The sequence below is a fragment of the Gymnodraco acuticeps genome, unplaced genomic scaffold (assembly GCF_902827175.1).
Source record: "Gymnodraco acuticeps unplaced genomic scaffold, fGymAcu1.1, whole genome shotgun sequence".
NCBI classification, from domain to species: domain Eukaryota; kingdom Metazoa; phylum Chordata; class Actinopteri; order Perciformes; family Bathydraconidae; genus Gymnodraco; species Gymnodraco acuticeps.
In genome coordinates this window covers 1,603,953-1,625,879 of record NW_022989953.1, presented here as the reverse complement: position 1 = coordinate 1,625,879, position 21,927 = coordinate 1,603,953, and the positions used below count along the sequence as shown (strand labels likewise).

The window sequence follows — 21,927 nt, the reverse complement described above, 5'->3', positions numbered from 1 at the left end:
TGACCTCATGAGATCACTTATGCTTCTGTGGCTACTATGTTTCTGTATAAACAATGGGTTAAATGACTGTACAATGTTTTGCTTGCAGTGGAGAACCCAGACAGAATCACTATGTATTATTGCTCGTTCAGGTTTATCGGCTTTCAATTTTTCACCCTCAACTCTTTCATGGTATTGTTTTGTTTGCAGTCAGCATATTTTTTTAAGTGAAAAAGCTAAAATAACAATATGTGAGCTACCTGCCCTTTACCAAGCAGAGAAATATATTTCCCTCAGGAGTTAATGGAGAGCAAAACAGCGCTGAAAGGAAAATAAGTTAAGAGAGTGATTTAGCGATGACACATTTGTGTAGGCCTAGTCGAAAGTTAGCATGGCAAAGAAGTGCCTGGACAAAAAGCAATGGGATTTTGGTATAGTTTGCAGAAAAAAAGCTAAAGGTAAAAAGCTAACACTACGCTATAAACAAACTTCATCACGGTTGCATGGCCACCACCACCACTACTAAGCTAAACACAGTTGCATTCGTCACTTGTTAGCAACCGCCGTTTTTATGACACATAGAAGCGTTGGATATTCACGAGTTGGGTAATTAATGACATATTTTATCTATGTATCTATTGTTTTAACCATAGACCTTATTTCACGCTTCTAACCACAAACACATAAAAAAAAAACTACTTTGAGATGAGGGAAACGGATGTGGTAAAAAGCCTAGTTTGAATGTAAAAAGAGCCATACAGCAGCCCACATACAAGGTAACTGTGTAGTTAAAAAAAAAATCACCTTTACTTCTCTTTCTGGGACATTATTCCCTCCATTTTGCACCCCACCCCTTCTAACTGCCATATACCAGCAGCTTCCAGTCACAAGTTGACCCACATAAGGTTGACTGTAGCCGGGAGACAGGTGCACCGGGGACCCCACATGTGTCCTATATATCTCTTTATTCACCTCTTTATCCATACCACCTGTTACAAACAGAAACTATGCCACTGATACAGATGATACATACATGGCTCAGATTTGCAAACATATTGTAGTTAAAAACACACCCGCCCACGAACTTACGTAGCAATATACACACACACACACACACACACACACACACACACACACACACACACACACACACACACACACACACACACACACACACACACACACACACACACACACACACACACACACACACACACACACACACACACACACACACACTTGCATACCAGTAATGGCCTTTCCTGTAATTACAGTCATTTGTCAAAAGCACACCTTGATTTATGGTCAAATAAAAAATACAGTGGAAAAGAAGCTGCAGGTCCCGGTGACTGCTGATACAGGAGGTAATGAATGCTGCTCCATTACGGGCGTGAGAGTGGCATGATCTGGATATGCACCCTGCCATGCAGAGAGAAGCGAGGGGAGAACATCAATCCAGGCATCCCGCAGTCTCTGGATGACAGAGTGGGCGTGGATGCTTACGGTGGCACTGAGTAGAGGGGGGTGGTGGGTTAAGGGTAGTGTAGGGCAGGTTAGGTTACATTGCCAAAATTAGTAAGTAGGGCAACACTGTGCTCTTCTTAACTCACAGTACAGGGAGAATGTTCACAAACTGCTCCATCTCCATGCAGGGTATTTCTTCTATAATTTCATTTCTAATTTAAGCAACAAACCACAAGATGAGAACACATTTGGCTAGCAGGCCCGGAAACTGGGCAATGCTAATAACCAGATGGATAAAATATGTTCCTACTATAAATATAAGGCCTCTAGTCCTACTATTCCCTTCTTTACTAGGGAACATCTGATAGCTGCACGTCTAAAGTAACAGTGGGGAAATTATGAGTTACTCAATAACATCCCAAAAGTGTTGAGGGGATGTGCTGGTGGAAAACAGAATGCAGTAAGTAATGCATTAAGTGGGCGGACTGGAGAAGGAAATCGTATATTAGCATGAGCAACATTTGAAGGAAGTGAAGCTCATGAAGTAAGCAACCTTTAAAGCCTCGAATAAATCACAAAACTCCTTTCATAGGCTGCATGATGGAGTATTTGATGAAAAATAAATATATTCTTATAGTGTGTGTTCGTGGTGCAACAAATTCCCTGCTCCAAGCAGGAAGGATGACAAACTTTATCACATGAACTTAGGGAGCAGAGCCGAGAAGCAAGAATACAAAAAGACGAGAGAGCTGTTCCATTTGTCCAATTTATCTAAAACCACTAGGCTATATCAGAATTCAAGTACTTTTAAATTGCCTCAATGATAAAGTCCGAGGCAACACAAGCGAGAGACAAGAAGCGTGCCAAAAAGGAGGTCTTTGGGGCTCAAAGCAGTTAATATGCCTTGGGCCTGGTGCCAGCCAGGAGAGCTCCACGTCTACCGACTGCAGCCGAATATAAAGTAGAAGTCTTAACTGCGAGCAATGCCTAGCCTGGAGAGTAGCATCCTCTCCACGTTTGTATATTTTCTAGACTCACATCTTAAGGAATGCTTAATTAAGGCATGTGAGTGATGCTATAGAGAATGCTAAAGGCGGTTCTGTTTTGAGGAGTAATCATGTTTGGTGGGGGGGGGGGGGGTGTGTTTGTAGAAAAATCCTCTCGGAGCCCTGGCCGCGCTCTGCAGGATACAGATAAGGTAGCTCTCCTCATTTCTTCTCCTCGTTTTATTTGCTGTCAGCGTGGAATGCCCTATAGCTTCCCCACTACATCATAAACTGTAGTTCCAGCAAAGGTTTCCATTAATTAACACAACATAATGTATTCTTATGATGGCCTCTTCAAAAAAGGCATACTGCAGGCTATACATGTTCATGAAGAAGTCCAGTTTCTGCACGGTAACAGCATCACTGATGTTATGAACCACCATTATTTCTGACAGCCTGCCAGGTTGATGACAGCAGACTGCATTACTGCCACCTCTGAGCAAGGCGAGAAACATACAGCTTGCAAAACTAAGGTGAGCTATAACACCATCTGAAAATCAATACATGTCGTTGCTGTATTTCTCTGCATCAAGGCAGAACCCACTGAGAGAAAAACTTATTTAAGTAACTTTTTCAGAACTGAGAAACTAATTTATCCTTCAGTAAATGTCATTCCCCCGCCTGGCCTTCTAATGTGTTTCGACCCTGTGGAGACATCGTTTGGTATTTGGAACACTCAAAAGAAATATGCCACTTTTTTTTTGTAATATGTAGGTGAAGCCTGCATTCAAATGTGTGTCTTTCAGAAAATGTATCTATGGAATGTGTTGTTGTTGCAGTGAAACAGAAAAAGCCTTGTGACAAATGGGCAGCATTGCATTTTATTGAATAAAGGATAAACTGTGTTGAGTTATCCGAGTCCATTTTCCATTGTATTCAGTATTCAGCCGGATTGGCAGTCCTCACCAAAGGGTCAAACATCTCTTGCACCTGAATAAACTAGCGCCTTGGTGAAAAAGCAATTTCAAGACTTTTCTATTAAGCCTTTTATATTTTGAAATTAATTTCTGCTTTGTTCACAATGGTTTTCAATTTGAGCTGTAGTCTGTAGGCAATGTGAGGTTAATTGTGTAACACTTCAATCTCGCAGTGCAGATGTACAGATTCCAGCGCCTTTTTTGTTTAATCCTTCAAATCACATTCAGATATTTGGATGAAAGTGATGAAGTTCACGTTGATTGGAAAAATGAGAAGTGGATGAATTGTTAACCTGAACTGAGGATTTGATCATTTTTACTCATGTAAAGCTGATAGAATTGACAAACTACATTCAAATCATACAATCTAGCAGGATAAGAGATCAACACCATTTAACATGATGACACGTGTCCCACACATAAGTATCTGTCAATGAACAGAAGTCTGTACATCGTCGACATATGTTTAAATGCCTGATATTCTAAGACGTCTAAGGTCAAGAGTTGAGGTCAAAAGTTGGCCAGCTAAACTAAAGAAGGGATGGAGTCATTGGAGGACCGACCAAACAAGAGAAAGGACATGTACAAGATGGAGTGGCAAACAGAGCAGGGGGAGCACCAAGAGTGGGAACACCAGAGAAAGAGGAAATGTTAGCACACGTTATGTGTTGGTTTCACGGATATGGCCATTAGACGAGATGGATGTCCGTGAACCTGTGTCTGCGTCAACAGGTATCTTTCGCTAACAGACCACCCCTCCACTGGTTATTACACAGGGAGGTCTACAGCAGGTGGCACAGGGCTGAGCAGAATTGACATACATCTGCATGTGTCACTGGGCCCTGGCTGCAGCCTCTGGCACTTTAACAAAACAGAAGGGAGAATGGTATCAACGCTCTGAAAATCCATATATCTTGGTGAGTTATTTGTCAGAGTAAATGTCTCAAGAAAGATACAGACACGTACTGTTATTTCACTTTGATCATTGTTACGAAGCACTCGCAATAGATCGATCCATTTAAGTGTTGTAGAGAAGTCAGTGACAAAATGACAGATAATTACATATTTCAAGTTGAGTGCTGTAAACATCTGCCTTATTTGTCTCCTTTGTAGTTTGTTTTGATATGCTGTTGGCCTTTTTGTTTTTGGACAAGCTGTTGAGCTATAATTAGACCCTCCAGAAAAACGCGATTATGCGATCGCATAATTTACCACATAATCAGCAAAATGGCGCAGATTTTTAAAAGGGCGCATATTTATTAAAAGGGCGCATAATCCCCGCATTTTTCCACACAAAGTTGAGGGGAAAAAAAGTTAACTCGTCTTGACGTGAAGTAGTGATGACGAAATGATCAGCTCGTGCATCACAGAAGGTAAACAACACCGTAGAGTGAACATGTGGAACTCACATGAGAGAGAAAACACCAAGATGAAAAAATCGAATCCATCTCATTTACCGACGAACATTTCTGCTAAAGACCGGGCAAAGCAGTACCCCGATGTCTTGCACGAAAGTGGGGGGAAACTATTCTGCACCCTGTGCAACTGTGTGTTGGAGCATTAGAGAACATCGACGGTGACGACCCACTTTGATTTATTCAAACATTCGAAAATGCTTTCTGCTGCTGCGGACAAGAAAGCCAAACAACTCACGTTCACCGAGGCAACAACCTCCAAAACGCTTTCGAGGGCTACAAGAAACGAGGTGAGTAGCCTACAAGATTGATGCTGGTGTGGTGATTGACATTATTCACCCACGGATCTATGGGTTGGGGTATTGTTCCGCACGGACATTTGAGTGAGCCGGACTTCCTGTTTCCGCCGGTCTTCGCTTCCCTGGCATGAAGTTGTTTACATGTGTGTTCAGATGCTAAATAAAAGGATAGCTTGTAACTTTGATACCCCGCCTCCGACTCCCGTCTCTCGGCACTACATTGGTGACCCCGACACAAGTCTCGTTGAAGGATCCGAGACTGAACCGAGCATGGCAAGTAACGCCGTTTTTTTCAAACTGCCGGAGTTTTGGGAGACATCGGCGGCTGCATGGTTCGCTCAGGCGGAGGCTCAGTTCGCCCTCCGCGGAGTGACTGACGACGCAGCACGCTATTTTCATGTCGTTTCGGCTCTGGGGAGCTCCACTGCGACCCGGACGGTGGGCTTTATTACATCTCCTCCTGCCCAGGATAAATATGCAGCGTTCAAGGCTTTCCTGCTAAAGACTTTCGAGCTGTCACGGTCGGAACGGGCCCGACGCCTGCTCGCTATTCATAGCCTGGGGGACAACAAGCCTTCTGACCACATGGAGATGATGCTCAGCCTGCTAGGTACGGAATAACCTAATTTTTTGTTCATAGAACTGTTTCTTCGGCACATGCCGCCGCATGTACAGACAGCGCTCGCTAACACGGCTATTACTGAGCCCCGCGCTTTGGCCGAAGAAGCCGACCGGTTCTTCCTGGCAAGGGCAACCCAGCGTTTTGCCCCGGAGGTGCTGGCCCCGACACGCAGCGGCACCTTCCCTGGTACAGGCATGCCACCTAGCAGAAGCTCCGGGGCCGACGTCAGCAACTCCAGCCCTGGCCTGTGTTATTACCATGCACGCTACGGGGCGAAAGCGAAGATGTGCCGTCCTCCCTGCACCTACAAGGTAACGGGAAACGCCAAGGCCTGCGCTCGGTAGTGGCCGCGAGCGTGGGCACATCCAACCGGCTCCTGTTCATCAGGGACACCCTCTCTGGTCGCAGACTTCTTTGTGACACAGGAGCCCAGCCGGCTACCGTGGAGGACGCTGCCGGTGGAGGCCACGGCCCACCTTTAACGTCCGCTAACGACACCCCTATTCGCACCTATGGCACAAAGACAGTGGACCTGTGCTTCGAGGGTCAGCGGTTTAAGTGGGATTTCGTCACGGCTGACATCTCCTTCGCTCTCCTCGGCGCAGACTTCCTGTGCACTCACGGACTGCTGGTGGATGTCAAGAACAGCCGCCTGGTGGACGCACTGACGTTTACCTCGTTCACGTGTACCTGCGGCGAGGCGTCATTCAGCGGGCTCTCCAGCTCACTCTCACAGGGCGACAAATTCCAGCACCTTCTCAGTGAGTTTCCCGACTTGACGCAGCACACCTTTTCCGCTGCCACTACCAAACACGGGGTAGAGCACCACATTTAAGGCCCCCCTGTCTACGCTAGGGCCCGGCGGCTCAACCCTGACATGCTGGCAGTCGCCAAGTCGGAGTTCGTCAACATGGAGCGTCTGGGCATCATCCGCCGCTCAGACAGCCCTTGGGCTTCGCCGCTTCACATGGTGCCTAAATCAGCCGGTGGCTGGCGACCGTGTGGTGACTACCGCCACCTTAACGACGCCACTACGCCAGACCGCTACCCGGTCCCTCACATCCAGGACTTCTCTGCACACCTGGCGGGCAAGCTGGTTTTCTCCAAGGTGGATCTGGTGCGGGGCTACCACCAGGTTCCGGTGCACCCCTCGGACGTCCCCAAAACTGCGGTAATTACGCCATTTGGGCTTTTCGAGTTCCTGCGTATGCCGTTTGGACTTAAGAACGCAGCTCAGTCCTTTCAGCGGCTGATGGATTCAGCGCTCAGAGACATGCCATTCATCTTCGTCTATTTAGACGACATCCTGGTCACCAGCTCCTCCTCCGAAGAGCACCAGGCACATCTCCGGATCCTTTTTGTGAGGCTCAACCAACATGGCCTGATTATCAACCCGGCGAAGTGTCAGTTCAGGTTGTCCTCCATCCATTTCCTCGGGCACCTCATCAGCAAGGATAGGGCCGCCCCCCTCCCGTCGAAAGTGGAGGCTGTGTCTGCCTTTCCATGACCGCCTACAGCTCGGGCGCTCCGAGAGTTCCTCGGGATGGTGACATTTTATCACCGGTTCATCCGCCGGGCGGCCCACACCATGCGCCCGCTGTACGAGGCCCTCAGGGACAAGTCCCCCGGCCAGGCCATAGACTGGACGGCTGAAAGGGAGGTCGCTTTCAACGCCACCAAAGCCGCCCTGAGCGAAGCCGCCATGTTGGCTCACCTGTCACACAGGGCCCCCATCGCTATCACCACCGACGCGTCTGACTACGCAGTGGGCACGGTGCATGAACAATGGGTGGACGGCGCCTGGCAACCGCTCGCCTTTTTCAGTCGCCAGTTGACTCCCAGGGAGCGCAAGTACAGCGCTTTCGACAGAGAACTCCTTGGTCTCTATTTGGCGGTTCGCCACTTCCGTTTCCTGCTGGAAGGCCGGGAGTTTGCGGCGTTCGTGGATCACAAGCCACTGACCTTCTGCATGTCCAAGGTGGCTGAGCCGTGGTCCGCCCGACAGCAACGCCAGCTTTCGTACATCTCCGAGTACACCACGGGCACACGACACATCGCTGGCAAGGCTAACGTGGTCGCGGACTGCCTCTCCAGAGCGGTCATCGGAGCTGTGCAGCTGGGCCTCGATTACCTCCGCATGGGCGCTGACCAGGCCTCTGACCACGGGGTCCAGACCCTCAAGGCCTCGGTCACGGGATTACGCCTGGAGGAGGTCACGGTCGGTGACTCTGACGCAAAGCTGTGGTGTGACGTCTCCACGGGCCAGCCTCGACCGCTGGTCCCTGCGGTCTGGCGTCGACCCGTTTTTGAGGCGGTTCACAATCTTTCCCACCCCGGTAGGAAGCCGTCCGTGAAGTTGTTGTCGCAGAAGTTCGTATGGCAGGGGCTTAAGAAGGACGTGAGGTCCTGGGTCGACTCGTGCGTGGCCTGTCAACGGGCCAAAGTCCACCGCCATACTAGGGCCCCTTTTGAACTTTTTGCGGTTCCTGAGAGGAGGTTTGACCATGTCAATGTCGACCTCGTAGGTCCGCTTCCCCCCTCTCACGGTTTCACCTACCTGTTTACGATGATGGACAGGACGACCCGCTGGCCCGAGGCCGTTCCCCTCGCCTCGACAACAGCTTCCGACATCGCCCGCGCTTTCATCGGCACGTGGGTGGCGCGCTTCGGGACCCCGTCTGACCTCTCCTCTGACCGCGGTTCTCAGTTCACCTCGGAGCTGTGAAACGCTGTTGCTGTGGGTTTGGGGGTCAAGCTGCACCGCACCACCGCATATCACCCCCAGGCTAACGGATTGTGTGAGCGGTTTCACCGGTCCATGAAGGCGTCACTGCGTGCCGGCTTGACAGGCGGCAACTGGGTGGATAAGCTCCCGGGTTATGCTCGGCCTCAGGTGTGCCCCCAAAGAAGACCTGCAGTCCTCGCCTTGTGTTGAAAAGTGCTATATAAATACACTTGCCTTGCCTCGTCGGCGGAGCTCGTCTATGGCCAGATGCTACAGGTTCTCGGGGAATTCATTCCCACCGCCACTGTGCCCTGGTCTGCAGCCGGGCAGCGCTCCTCCCTGCTGGAGACCGCCGGGACATTCACGCCCATCCCCACGTCGCAGCACAGCAACCCAGCTTTCCGGGTGTCCCCCGGAATACGGTCGGCAGATTTCGTTTTTATTCGCCACGACGCCCACCGCGGTCCCCTGCGGCCCCCTTACGACGGTCCGTTCAGGGTCATACGTCACGGGGACGAGAGCCTGGTGGTGGACGTTGGTGGCAGGCCTGAGACTGTGTCCGTTGATCGGATTAAGCCTGCTCACGTGGACATTTCCAGGCCGTTGGAGTTGGCTCTGCCCCCACGTCGGGGCCGCCCTCCCATGGCCCGCCCCCCGCCCCCTGTGGGGATGCCCTCGCCCTCGTTGGCGCCCCTGCCCTCGCCTGCGGCCCCGCCCTCCTCGGCCCCTGTGGTCCGTACGCGCCGGGGTCGGGTGGTACTTCCTCCCAGGCACGAGGATTTTTACTATGGGTGAATACTGGGGGGGCTTGTGTGGTGATTGACATTATTCACCCACGGATATATGGGTTGGGGTATTGTTCCGCACGGACACGTGCGTGCGTGCGTGCGTGCGTGATTAAAATAGCCCTATTGCTTTTACAATGAATAAACATTGAATGTGTTTAATTGAATAGTAAAGGGGTTTAATGTTAATGGCAGGTTGTGTGTGAGAGAGAATAAATAAGACAGCCCAATATTTAAAAAAATATATTTAGCATATTTCGCAACTTTCCGCATATTTCGCAACTTCCCGCATATTTCACAACTTCCCGCAATTTCATTGCATAAAATCACATAAAAACCCTGCATGTTTAATCGCATAATCAAGGATTTTAGCCCGCATAATCAAGGATTTTTGCCTGCGTTTTTCTGGAGGGTCTATATAATAACTGTTTGTGTTAATGCTTTGCATTTTTAAGACACCTAAACTGATCAAAAACCATATAGCGTTTCTGTTGTGAAGCTACACAGCACAGTATACTATGTAAGCTTTCATCTGTTTGTCTATTATAAATCCATGCTAAGCATGCACATACATTAATGTGTGTACTGTATGTGTGTGAGCGTTGATATGCCGTTGCTCCTGTCTATAACTCGTGAGCACTGGGACCCCCATGGTGAGGGGTGTTTCTGCTGACAGGAGCATATTCAAGGTAATAAAACCACTCTGTCGTCCTGGAGCCGAGCGCTAAAGCAGAACTGAATTCTGTCTCTTTCCTCACGCGCCACTGAACCCCCAGATGACAAAATGCCTCGGTGGCTGACCGAATCAAACACAAGTAAGCCGAAAAAGTAGATTGGAAGAGAAAGTTCTCGGATTTGTCAGGTTTTTCCAATCTAGGTAGGAAATTATGTATTTTCAGTTGGAAAAGCTGTCAGTGAAGTGCCACTTAATAAGAACAGCTCTGCAAGCACTGCATAGCACTCGAGCCATACAATAAGTAAACTCATGTGTATAAAGATACAGCCCATTACGTGCATGTCACAGAAGCAGGTAATGACATTCTATAAGAGCATTACAGAGGGATGATGAAATAAAGAAGTGGCTGAATAATGAGAGGGGAAAGGAAACAAGCTCTGCCATGAATGATAGACTGCATTAACAAACTATAAATTATTCCAAATTCAATTTACATTATTTCCATGGTATTTCATCATAGAAAACAACAACAAAGCAAATTAAATATTGAGCAAATGAATTAGTGAAAGAGTTCCCCTTCTTTCTAGTAAAACGGCCGTAAGCTGACTGCACCTTGTGGATGTGTCTGCAGCCATAACTCACAACCCCGAGGGGGGGGGGGGGGGGGGGGGGCAGCCTGCTAGCCAGCAAACATTACTGCTGATCTCTGTGCAGACAGAGTACAGCCGTGCTGATAGGTATTGCCGGAGGGTCCCAGAGGAGCAGGCTGGATAAGTTGTGGCAGCAATACGGAGTTGAGATTGGACATTGCAGTTTTCAGAATGCGGGAGTCTGCTGGGAATATAACCGGGGGACGGGCTGCCTCCCCACGAGCGCCGAGATGAATCTGAGCCTCCGCACTACTGTCTGATCGGAAGCGAACCCTTTTGACCTTCCCCTCAACATTCTCTTCAATGTTTGATTATAAACCTGCTGAAATCAAACACATGTCTGCATGGAGAATAAAATACAACTGAGGCTTTAGAGAGTTCTCCGGAAGTCGACTGGAGCATGGTAGCTGGTGTACCGGGACTGAGAACTTTTCTTTTTTTTGTATTATTATTTGTTTGTACTTTGTTATAATTATTATTATGAATGAGACAAAAAAGAAAGAATATATATATATATATATATATATATATATATATATATATATATATAATTACTATTGTTGTATGTTTTGTTTCTGACATGTTCAATACATTTACAAAAAAGAAGCTCCAGGAAAAAGACAATTGCACATGCATTTTAAGCAAACTACACACTCGTTCGCTTAGCTGAGCAGCCCAAAGCACTCATCAAGTAAGAAACAAAAGAAGAGCAAATATGGTTTTGTAAATATCATCCAATCAAGGGGAATCATTCATTTGCAGACACAAATGAGCTTCTTGTTGTCTTTGTTGTGCCCACCCAGTTCGATATCCTGTTTGTAACAAGGACTAACATGAATACTAATGGGTGTGAATAACAAAACAACCTGCACACACACACACACACACACACACACACACACACACACACACACACACACACACACACACACACACACACACACACACACGCACACACACACACACACACACACACACACACACACACACACACAAACACAAACACAAACACACCATGCTTTGACCTGCAGGGAGCGTGGCTTTTCCTCCTCTCAGCTCCACTGCGTATGCTGCCATTCAAATCCTCAGGAGCCAGGCAGGCAGACTGAGGGTTTATATGAGTTTGTGTGTCTGCACACCCACTTGCATATTTGTGTTGTGGAATGCGAGAATTTAAGATGGTGAGTGGGTGCAACAGAGCACACTTTAGAGTTAAAAGAGGAGCAAAAAGTTGAGCTCCCTTCACATTCGGTTGTGTGAGTTGTCACTGACCTTGTATGAGCGCCTGGCCCTTCTGGAAAGCTCCGCTGTACGCCACCTGGTAGTGTTTGACCTGGAAGCCAGGTACACAGCCCTCATGGCCTCCATCCTCTTGGCCACCCACACGGGCAACCTGTGACACACACAACAAAGGACATGTCAGGTTAGCACACATGAACACACAGTTTCTGACAGGAACTGGCAGGGAGATAGAACAACTTAATAAATATATTTTTCTTTCAACGACCTTATCCTCAATAATCCTAAATAAACAACATGGGGCTAGAGCAGATACATAAATACGCAGTGACAATAACCCTCATACTTGATCTAGGATTTATTCTTGTGTAATAATTACATTCATACTAGTTCAATTATGACCTTTATTTCATTATAATAGTTACATTTGTTCCAGTGCAATCATTTCATTAATTCTGGTGCAATAATTGCTTTTATAGTAGTATAATAATTGCATTTATTTTAGTACAATAATTGCATTCCTACGTTCAATCAAACCAAATATTATTGAGCAATAATGAGATTATTGTTAGAGCAATAATCTCTGTTATCATCGTGTAATGATTGCATTTATTTCAGTGCACTTACAGACATACTAGTACAATACTGACATGTATTCTAGTGCAATCAATATTTGTGTACTTATAACAATAAGCTGTCTGCTGCTTTGTTGCTAAAGTTATTATGTATTTGTTTGAATATATATTATATAGTAAATCAATAGTTCCACAAAAAATATGTTCAACTATTATTAAAGTCCAATTTAGTACTTGTATTACTTTGAAACAATACAAATACAAAAATATCTTGTTTTGTTTATCCCATTTATGTTTGTTTTATGTTGACACTTGCATAAATCTATGTAATTACAAATACAAAACAAAGAGAGACTTTTAAATGGAAAGCAGAGACACTATTTGCCCTATCATTTTGTTTGGTGATCAGGGTTACATTGTTTTTTAATCAAACACAAATATGACCAAATTAAGTTAAAGATGAAAAAGAGAAAATGAGTCCTTTATAATTTTACTGTTTCAATTAAAACCGACTAAAAGCTGTCATTCTACTTCTCAATGACCCATTTTCGCTACTAATTACATGTATTCAATTAAAGAAATATGCATGAAAGAAAAAGCACTTGAACCCAGTGGTTGCGTTAGACTTTTTCATTGTCCGTCATTTTGACGGACAGGATCGTAACATTTCCGTCATAATCTATTATTACCCGTCATTCTATTTTTCATGTTTTAATGTTGAGATGAGACATATTTAATATGTATGTTTGGGTACTGAGCAGCAAATGTTCATTCATTCATTTTTGTAATGATTCATACAGAACTTTTAAGGGCATGGAGAAAAAAAAAGATGAACAGAGACACCGACCGTGTGGTTACTTTTCATGTCAACACGAATGATTTATTTGTTCCTGCACTGACAGCACAGCAGAGGGGGGCAGAGGCCGCTAAAAACACCGCGACCACTGTGCCTAAACAGGCAAATATGAACCATGCCATCGTTTTAAATGAGACAATTACAATCAAAATATGAACAAAAAATGTACAAGAACAACTCAATTGAACAACTCAATTGATCTGCTGTAGCCTAGCCTGAACGCTGATTTCTGCATCGTCGTGCACCCTCGGACAAATCCGTTACTCATCTTAGCTTTTCTACAGATGTCGCAGAACATTTTGCCATCTTCCCTCCTCCGCCACTTAAACTCTTGCTCCCACTGAACCCGGTACTCCCGCTTGAACTCCTTGCCACTTGCTTGCCCCTCTGCTGCTGGCTGAACATTGTCAGTTTTAGTCTTACTGGCTTGTCCTTCATCCTCCACCGCATCAATCCTTCTTTTTTCACCTCGTTTATGCACACCATCACAATTACTGGGCTTATTAAAAAAGCTTCGGACTGCGATTGCTAAAGCCGGTTAAACAACGAGGTAATCAACGAGGTCAAAAACAAGACTAGACAATAGCTACTTAATATGCACACACTCGCCACCAACTGGACAGGGGTGTGAATGACTAAATAATAGTTACAGACTACAGTAGAGTACAGTAGATCGCCTTCAGTCGACCTGGCCACTAAGGATGTAATATAATGTGGGCCGCTGGTGGACGTTTTGGTGCTGTTCCGAGTTGTGTTCTAATCTGTCAAAATGACGGACTGCTTTCAGATTTTTCCGTCATTTTTAGAAAAAATCCGTCATTGACGGAAAATATTCGGTTAACGCGACCTCTGCTTGAACCCCTCTTTGCAAAGACAATGGGTGGGCGTTTCCATGGAAACAGACTGTAAAGGGTTGTGCCTCAACTCATTCTCGGAGGGACCAAACTCTTCGGAGCAGACGCACAGCGAAGCAGAAATAACAACTTGTGTTGTGTGTTAATATGTGAGGCATTCATTCAAATATATATGTCCCATGCCGTTTCTGTTTTTATTTACCTTTTCAGATTGTGTTATGTTCCACTGTGACCTGTTTACAAATGCTGCTGTATTATTAAAGAGGCCCTATTTATATTTTCAGGGTTTTCCTTTTCCTGTTGTGTGTTCTATAGGTTTCTGTGCATGTAAATGGTCTGCAGAGGGTAAAATCACCAAGGTCGCTCCAGAGGGAGTTTATATGTTGTAGGCCGTCAGTTTGAATTCATTTCATAAGTAAGTAAGAAAGTAAAGTATGTCTACTTTAATTTACAATTACTTGTCAAAACGTGAAGCCACTATAGCAGGGGTATCAAACTCAAGGCCCGGGTGCCAAATCCGGCCCGCGACTTCATTTTATGTGGCCCCACAAGAGCTTGCTAAGAATATAATATGTCTATACGGTTACTGTACATGCTACTTTACAGAAGCACGTTGTCCATAAACGACATGTCCCACAATGCATCTCAAATTTGACTTTTTCTCAGAATTTGACTTTTTTTGTCAAAATATGCCTTTTTTCTTAGAATTAGACTTTTTCTCAAAAATTACTTGTTTTTCGAAATTTCACTTATTTTTCCAGAATGTGGCTTTTCTTTTAAAATCATATTGTGACATTCTTACCGAAGAGACTTGCAATTATTTGCCCTAGACTTCTGCTTTTAGACGTAGTTAATTATGAATTCATTACTCTATCTGATAATAATCCAATGCAGAGGCAATAATGTAATATAATACATTATTTTATATATATTCAATATTGATATATGTATTTTTATATAGTCTTAAAGTTACAACTGGCCCTTTGAGTGCAACCATAATGCTGATGTGGCCCGTGATGAAATTGAGTTTGAAACCCCTGCACTAGAGCATGTTGGCACAATTACTGCAATGCCACAGAGTTTATGTTCAGCACCCCACCCAAAAAAAGGCCAGCCTTATTTATGACGCTCTTAATATGTGTGTTCTCTGCCTGAGGGTGCTGAGCTTGCTTTAGTTTACATACAAAATAAATATCTATAGTAAGCCAGCATTCCAAGCTACAAACTCCCCACCCGGGCTGCATGCATAAGTAGGCGTTCAGCCTAAAAACAGCCCTGGGTTAAAAAACAATGCAGAGGCTTGGTTAGTGGATTAATGCGTGTGTAGATTGTGCAGACAGCGAAATACTGCACAGTGGTTTATCATATTATTAGCATTCTGATCTAGTATAACAAGTCACTGTTATAAATCTAGTGGTTTTCAAAGTGAAAGTCATTTTATCTTAATAGAGAGGTTCACCAGATAAACAGTAAATGTTATTTATATATTATCAAAAAGTAATCAGGGTTGTGTGCTTGCACTCGTTTGATTGGCCCAACACAGCACTTTGCTGAATGACATCACAATGTTGGACTCTGATTTTCCCATCCTTTTCCTCTATAATAAGTCTTAAGTGATTTTGTGAAATGTTGCATATTTATTAGAACTGAAAATGTAACATGTGACAATTCTGTTACCACAATTAAACAGTGTCTCAAAGAAATCAGGCGACATTTGCTGGATCCTCACACAGTGGGTGCTGTAATTAGAGACACCATACAGCACTGCACATGATACGCATCTGCCAAACTGAGCCATCTGTCAACCAGTGTCAACCCACCTGCTCACCCTCATATCTCTTGACCCCTCTTCTAGCAATTTCCAGTTATCAACGGTGCTCTGACGGAAATAATAACTGGATGCTGTCCGTCACAGAATTATGATATAAAATACGCTAACAATCTCCTCTAATGAAGAACTAGATGGAGTATCACTTTCATTGAGTCAAGAGATCAATACATTACTCATCATTTACCCAGAGTACCAAGTGTTTCTCATCCTGAGGTGCAATAGCAGTGCAAGAATCACTCAAATATGTCGTATTTGTCAATGGGCTGTTTAACAAAGGACTCTGAAGGGAGACTTTGCCAATGACCATTGATGTCACTTGTCTGTTTTTGGATGGTATTCGTCATAATGCCAATTTCACTTATTATAAAACACCTATATCACAATGACTTATGGCTATTCTATTTCCTTTGAAATTATGAAACCTTAAACCCGGGAGAACATTCTAAAATGACAGACAATGTCAAATATTTTATTGGGTAAGGGATGACAGTTATATGACACATCATGAAAGACTTTCACACAGCATTGTGAACGGTCTATAGAGAACCGTCTATGTGATGAACAAGCTCTGGCAGACGTTTAGCCTCAGAGGTCATTACATGTAATGTCCCTGCAAAGTAATCACTGCACCCAGGGGACTTGATGCTTTTCTAGCGGGTGTCACAATGGTAATTTGATTCCATCATAAGGCCTCCTGACCTGGTGGGATACAATGCTCGCTGGTCCATAAACTCCATCCAGTTGACTAAAGGGCCAGAGGCCTGTCGACATGGCGAGGGTGCATGAGACATGCATGCAAATACAGAAGAAAAATATTACCATACACGCGCAGGGGGATACCTGCAAACACAGCACGCACAGCTCTCAGCAGGACTCAACAACATGAACAGCCATTTTACTGTCCATTAAGGCGGAAACATTTCAATAAAGCCCCAGTGACTCACAGTAGGAAAGCAAAAGCATTAAGGCAACGCAATGCTAATGACAATGTTATTAGCAGAGGGCAGCTTATTATTCTGGGCAATATTCTACATCAGGAAGCTATCTGAAAATGTATTAGACATATGAAGGTCATACCATTCTAGCCTAGCGGAATGAATTGAGGCAATTTCTTATCAACGATGTCTATAAAATCCCTTTTTACACAAGAAGAATTGATTCAAATACAATCTGAAAAGGACGAGGAGACACAATGTGTGGGCTTTAATTTACAGAAGTCGATTCATATCAGCTTTTTTTTATTTGTGCGTTTGCTTGTTTCTGTGAACTTGTTTTGCTTTCATGCCCAGACCGTATACAACCCACATCAAAGGATCTGATTCATATGTGTGTTTAAGCTTGTCAGGGTTTTATGTGTTTCGTGATTTAAGTTATCAGCGCCTAAGGATTAGTGTGCAATGAATACAAACATCCACATCTATTTCTAGGTGAACAACACATGAGAATATGGGTTCCCTCAGGGCCCAATTCATAGTTTCTCTTTTAAGGTAATCTGTGATGAACATGGAAATTAAAGTGCTTTATGCTTTTACATTACGGTAGCATGATCCTGACCTTGATAAGCAGCATGTGTAAAGAATAGCAATGGATCGTTCAAAAAAGTCCTTAAAATTCAAAAGGTCAAATGCAGCTGCCAAGTTTAAAATGTAGATATCATCTTGTATTAAATTGTGTTTCGTATAGCTCAGTTGGTACAGCTGGCAGCCCATGTGGAGGCATGTAATCCCCACTGCCGTTTTAAAACTTTAACTTAAATAAAGGCACAGGTTGCCCAAAACACCTTGAAGTTATAGACATATTGGTTTTCGTGAATAAAACATGTTGTAATATAGTAGTATCTTATAGGTAGCTGTGCATGTAAGCTTAAGCAGTAGCTTTTACACACATCTGTTACCGAAAACCGTCGTTATGGGTCATTTTCATGGAAGATCTGTTTTTGGTTCCTGGTTTAAATACAGATACACAGTCCTATTGTAGGCACTACACAAATGTGTCACTTCTAACAAGGTGTTGATTTTAATCCTTGAAGCTCTAGTTAATGACTTGTCCTTGTTGTGTGTTCTTTATCCTGTCTGCAGTAATTGTTTGTTTTTTCCTCTTCTCCTTTGCTTGCTTCCGATCACAGTGACGTGTTTTTACTTCAAGTGTGGTTTTGTTGTACTTGTTGCTGGTTCTTTAGTGCATTGATAAGATAAGAGAACCAGTAAATGCACTGCACAATTACATGTAATGGCTCTTATGTGATGAGAGTTTTTCCAGGAAATATTGAACAACATAGGGATAGGATAATAAATTGAAAGTAAAGTGGTCAAGAATATAAACAACCATTGTCTGATTCCCCATTAGACAAATGGAAAGAAAAGGTTTTGGATCTCAACATGAAATGCTCACTGAGAATCCTCCGCAGTGATCAGAAGAGGGAGCGTCAACTGAACGCCAACACACTCCAGCCAAACTATATACAAAAATAAATGTGTGTCAGACCGAGGGGTCCAATGAGAGGAATTAATTGATTTCTGTGTTTCAGCTTCAATATCTCGCCTGTTTGATGTCTCTGTGAAGGCATCATAGTTCTGCAGTGATTGGCTCAGTGTGACTTTGCCAAAGCAATGTGCTACATGGAAGGATTACTATGGTCCGGTCCGGGGGAAACAAAGGGCCGTGGTTGCACGAAAACAATCTCTCCAGTAGGAACAATTATCACGCTCCAGCAAAGCTGGACCCGCAGAAAATAGTGTATTGTGTTCCAGCTTAATGAGATGATCGACACAGAGCCAAAAAGATAAATCTGTAAGCATTTAGCAGGATGTGTGGACAAAGTGAGAGAGAGCAGTGAGGCGAACTGCAAATAGGGCGGTAATCCAGAGGATAAATGTCAGAGAGCGGGATCATTTCAATCTGGATCATTTAGATCCAATAGGGTTGGACATAAATAAAATTACACAGTGCAAATTTCCACTTGGCGTCCTATTTCAAATTAAAGGAAATATTACTCACTATTGTTCTGCCACCAGTTGAGCACCACATAACGAGCAGAAGCAGAACCAATGTTCAACATGGTCTTCTTTTGTCAGTGAGCACTTGAAAATGGTACCAGAGTGAAGTCAGTCAATAGCATAGAAGTAAGCATTTTGTTCTACACTAACAGGCAACTACTAAGAATATTGATTGCTGACGACACAGGCGGAATTAACATTGTTATACACTATAGGCTCACAAGTTTAGTTTACAATGGCAATAGTTTGAACCAGACATCCGATAAAGTATGTTACACAGGGCTAAACACAACATTTAGCTACCGACAACATTTCTAAATTCATGAATTCACAATGCTAATATTACTTACTTTTATTCTGGGCCATTTTTAAAGCTTTGAGGCTTAATTGTTATTATTATTTTTTTGCATTTTTTGACACACAAACAAATGCTATCGATACCGTTTAGCTCCTAACTATCGTAACCCCTTATCCCTCAACCTATCACTATTCAAACCATTTATTAATTACTTCAAGATATAGTATGTATCATCATTCGATAAGCCTAGTTTGAGAACTCAACACCAAATAGCAATTTATTTTAAATCATTAATTGTTACCCATTAATTTCATATTTATATTGAACTACTCCAGTAATCTTTCCATGCTCCCCTTGGCAAAACCGGAAGAAGTACTGTTGGGAATCCAAGGCCTACACATCACACTATCACAGCACAGCAATTCTCTATTTAAATATAGAGGGGAAAGAAACAAAGACTGATCATTGGATGATGGAAGAGAAACTATAGGGGGGATGGTTTCATATAGATCAGTTTGCATGGTGGAGAAAAACATACAGCTATCTATTGACAACCACTTGGAGTGCAGGTCTTTAGGTTTATGTTAGCCCTCTAAGTGCAGCCAAGGAATGCTCAATCAGGAGAAAAAGATCCATACGTTTTACCTCCAGCATTAAGATAATGCTTTCCCACCATCAGTTGCATTCCCAGCAAGGAAGAGAAGTTGCAAGAAAGAAAAAAGAGGAATATTAAAGGCTTTGAGGTACTCAATTATTTGGAAAGGAGTCTATACTAGAGGCATCACGAGGATCGGAGGAGTGGCTTCTGGCAGCCGTTGTTGATGTCGTGATATTCATGCTGGAGGGGCAACAGCGGGTCTGAGAGTTTGACATCTGATTCAGTTCAAGTGTGAAGGACCAGTCAGGTGATTAAGGCAATGTCTTAGCAGAGCACATAGTAAATGTCACCTCTGGTGGAAATCAATATCGCCTGAAGAATCCACTGTGCATCTGATCTATAGAGATGGAGAGGGCCACTACAGCTGATATTTGCTGAAGAGGCTGAGAGCGAGAGAGGCTGTAATGGCTGTTAGAAGTGATGTGTGAGTATGTGTACATCCAGTAAGTGTTTGTGTGAGTAAACTCCATCAGACAGAGAGGACGAAGACAAAAGGTATATTGAGAAAGGCGAAGGAAGAAAGAAGAGAAAACACATTTCTGTCAGAGTCTGTGTCTCTCATGCATTCTAATGCCTTTATTATTTCCTTCTGCTCTTTTTTTATCGAGCTGTTGGCAAATAGATGCTGCGAAGAACCCAAACATTAGACAGTCCATCTATTTGGATTTATTTCACATTTGTGTCTATTAAGCCTGTCTCACTTTTTTAATTACCAATGCTATGTTGTAAACGTACTTGCAATCTGCTTATATCACCGCATATAAACCTATTGGGACTTAAAAGCACAACAAAGGTCGCAATTAATTGTCATTGGGTGCTTTAAATGTAGTAATACATTTCAGGCCGATTAATTACATAGCAAGCTTGGTAGTCCAATTCCCTAAAAAAGTAATACATCCATGCAAAAATAAAACATATGTTAAACCAGATTAGTTTTTTACAAGTCATGACTGACAGTTATGACCTGTTATGATATTTGATAGGTGAGGTTTAGGTGATTTTTGTCATCTATAATTTCTCCTAATATACAGATAATAATGCATTTTAAATGTTTATATTAATTTGATGTCATTAGTAATTATGTTTATAACACATGATAACTATATGTATAATGAATATTAAAATGGGCGTAATAGAAAGTGGATTTGGAAATTGTAGTGTACACAAGATATCTCTGTAACTGGTTCATGTGCAACTGAATAAAATCACTGTGACCTTTATATGCACTCTAGTGGCTCAGGTAATGTAAATCATTCTGGTGTGTTCCTCTGTGCATGTCACTTAAAATCGATAGTACATTTTGGTCTCTTTGAGTGAGTACATGTGTGTGTAAGTGTGTCTCCCTGCACGTCTAGGTTTGCCAATGATCCAGCCTGCCAGCCAGCCAGCCAGTGTGTGTGTGTGTGTGGATTTGCATGGCTCTGACTCTGCATGCATGCCGGATGGTTTGCCAGCGCTACAGCCAGACAGCCTGCCAGTAAGCCTGACATTTCATCCAGTCACTGTGTCTCCTTCCACATACTACATTCCCCTTTCTCTCCTCAATCTTGCACTGCCTCTGTGTTCCATCAAGGTAAATGTCAGTGCACACACCTCGGTATATGTCTGGTTGACCTGTCCGGGGCCCTGGCTACATCCATAGCCCTGAGATGAGGCCAGAAAGCTAGGGGAGAGAGGGGGAGCGAATCAATCCGTCCGGCAGGTTAGCCAGGCATGCAGCACCTGAGTCATGAAACCGCCTGGTTCCCGGCCCGGGCTGCCCGAGCCTGGCCACACCTGCTGGAGATGCAAAACTACACTGGAGCAGTAAACACACAGCCATGCCATATAGGAAGAGCAGCCGAGCGACCAGGGAGAAGAGAGGAGAAAAACGACATTGTTGCTGCTGGTGGGTGGTTGTTGTCACTGTGTGAATGCCACATTCAAAAAGTAATAAAAAGGAGAAGCAAAGGAAAAAGGGGAGAGGCAGAAAAACAGTGTGATGAACACAAAGAAATAAGGGGTGCGGAAGCCATTCGTTGGATATTTGTGTGGGTGAATGT

At 44.0% G+C, this 21,927-nt stretch overlaps 1 protein-coding gene across 1 annotated transcript in view; it reads right to left on the bottom strand.

Moving 5' to 3' along the window:
* The window catches only part of cdh13 (cadherin 13, H-cadherin (heart)), a 467,262-nt gene that overhangs the window by 334,212 nt on the left and 111,123 nt on the right, over positions 1-21,927 (bottom strand). Inside the window, exon 2 of the mRNA XM_034210651.1 lies at positions 11,851-11,971. Within this exon, the coding sequence (XP_034066542.1) occupies positions 11,851-11,971 (121 nt within the window). The remainder of the gene's footprint in view (positions 1-11,850; positions 11,972-21,927) is intronic.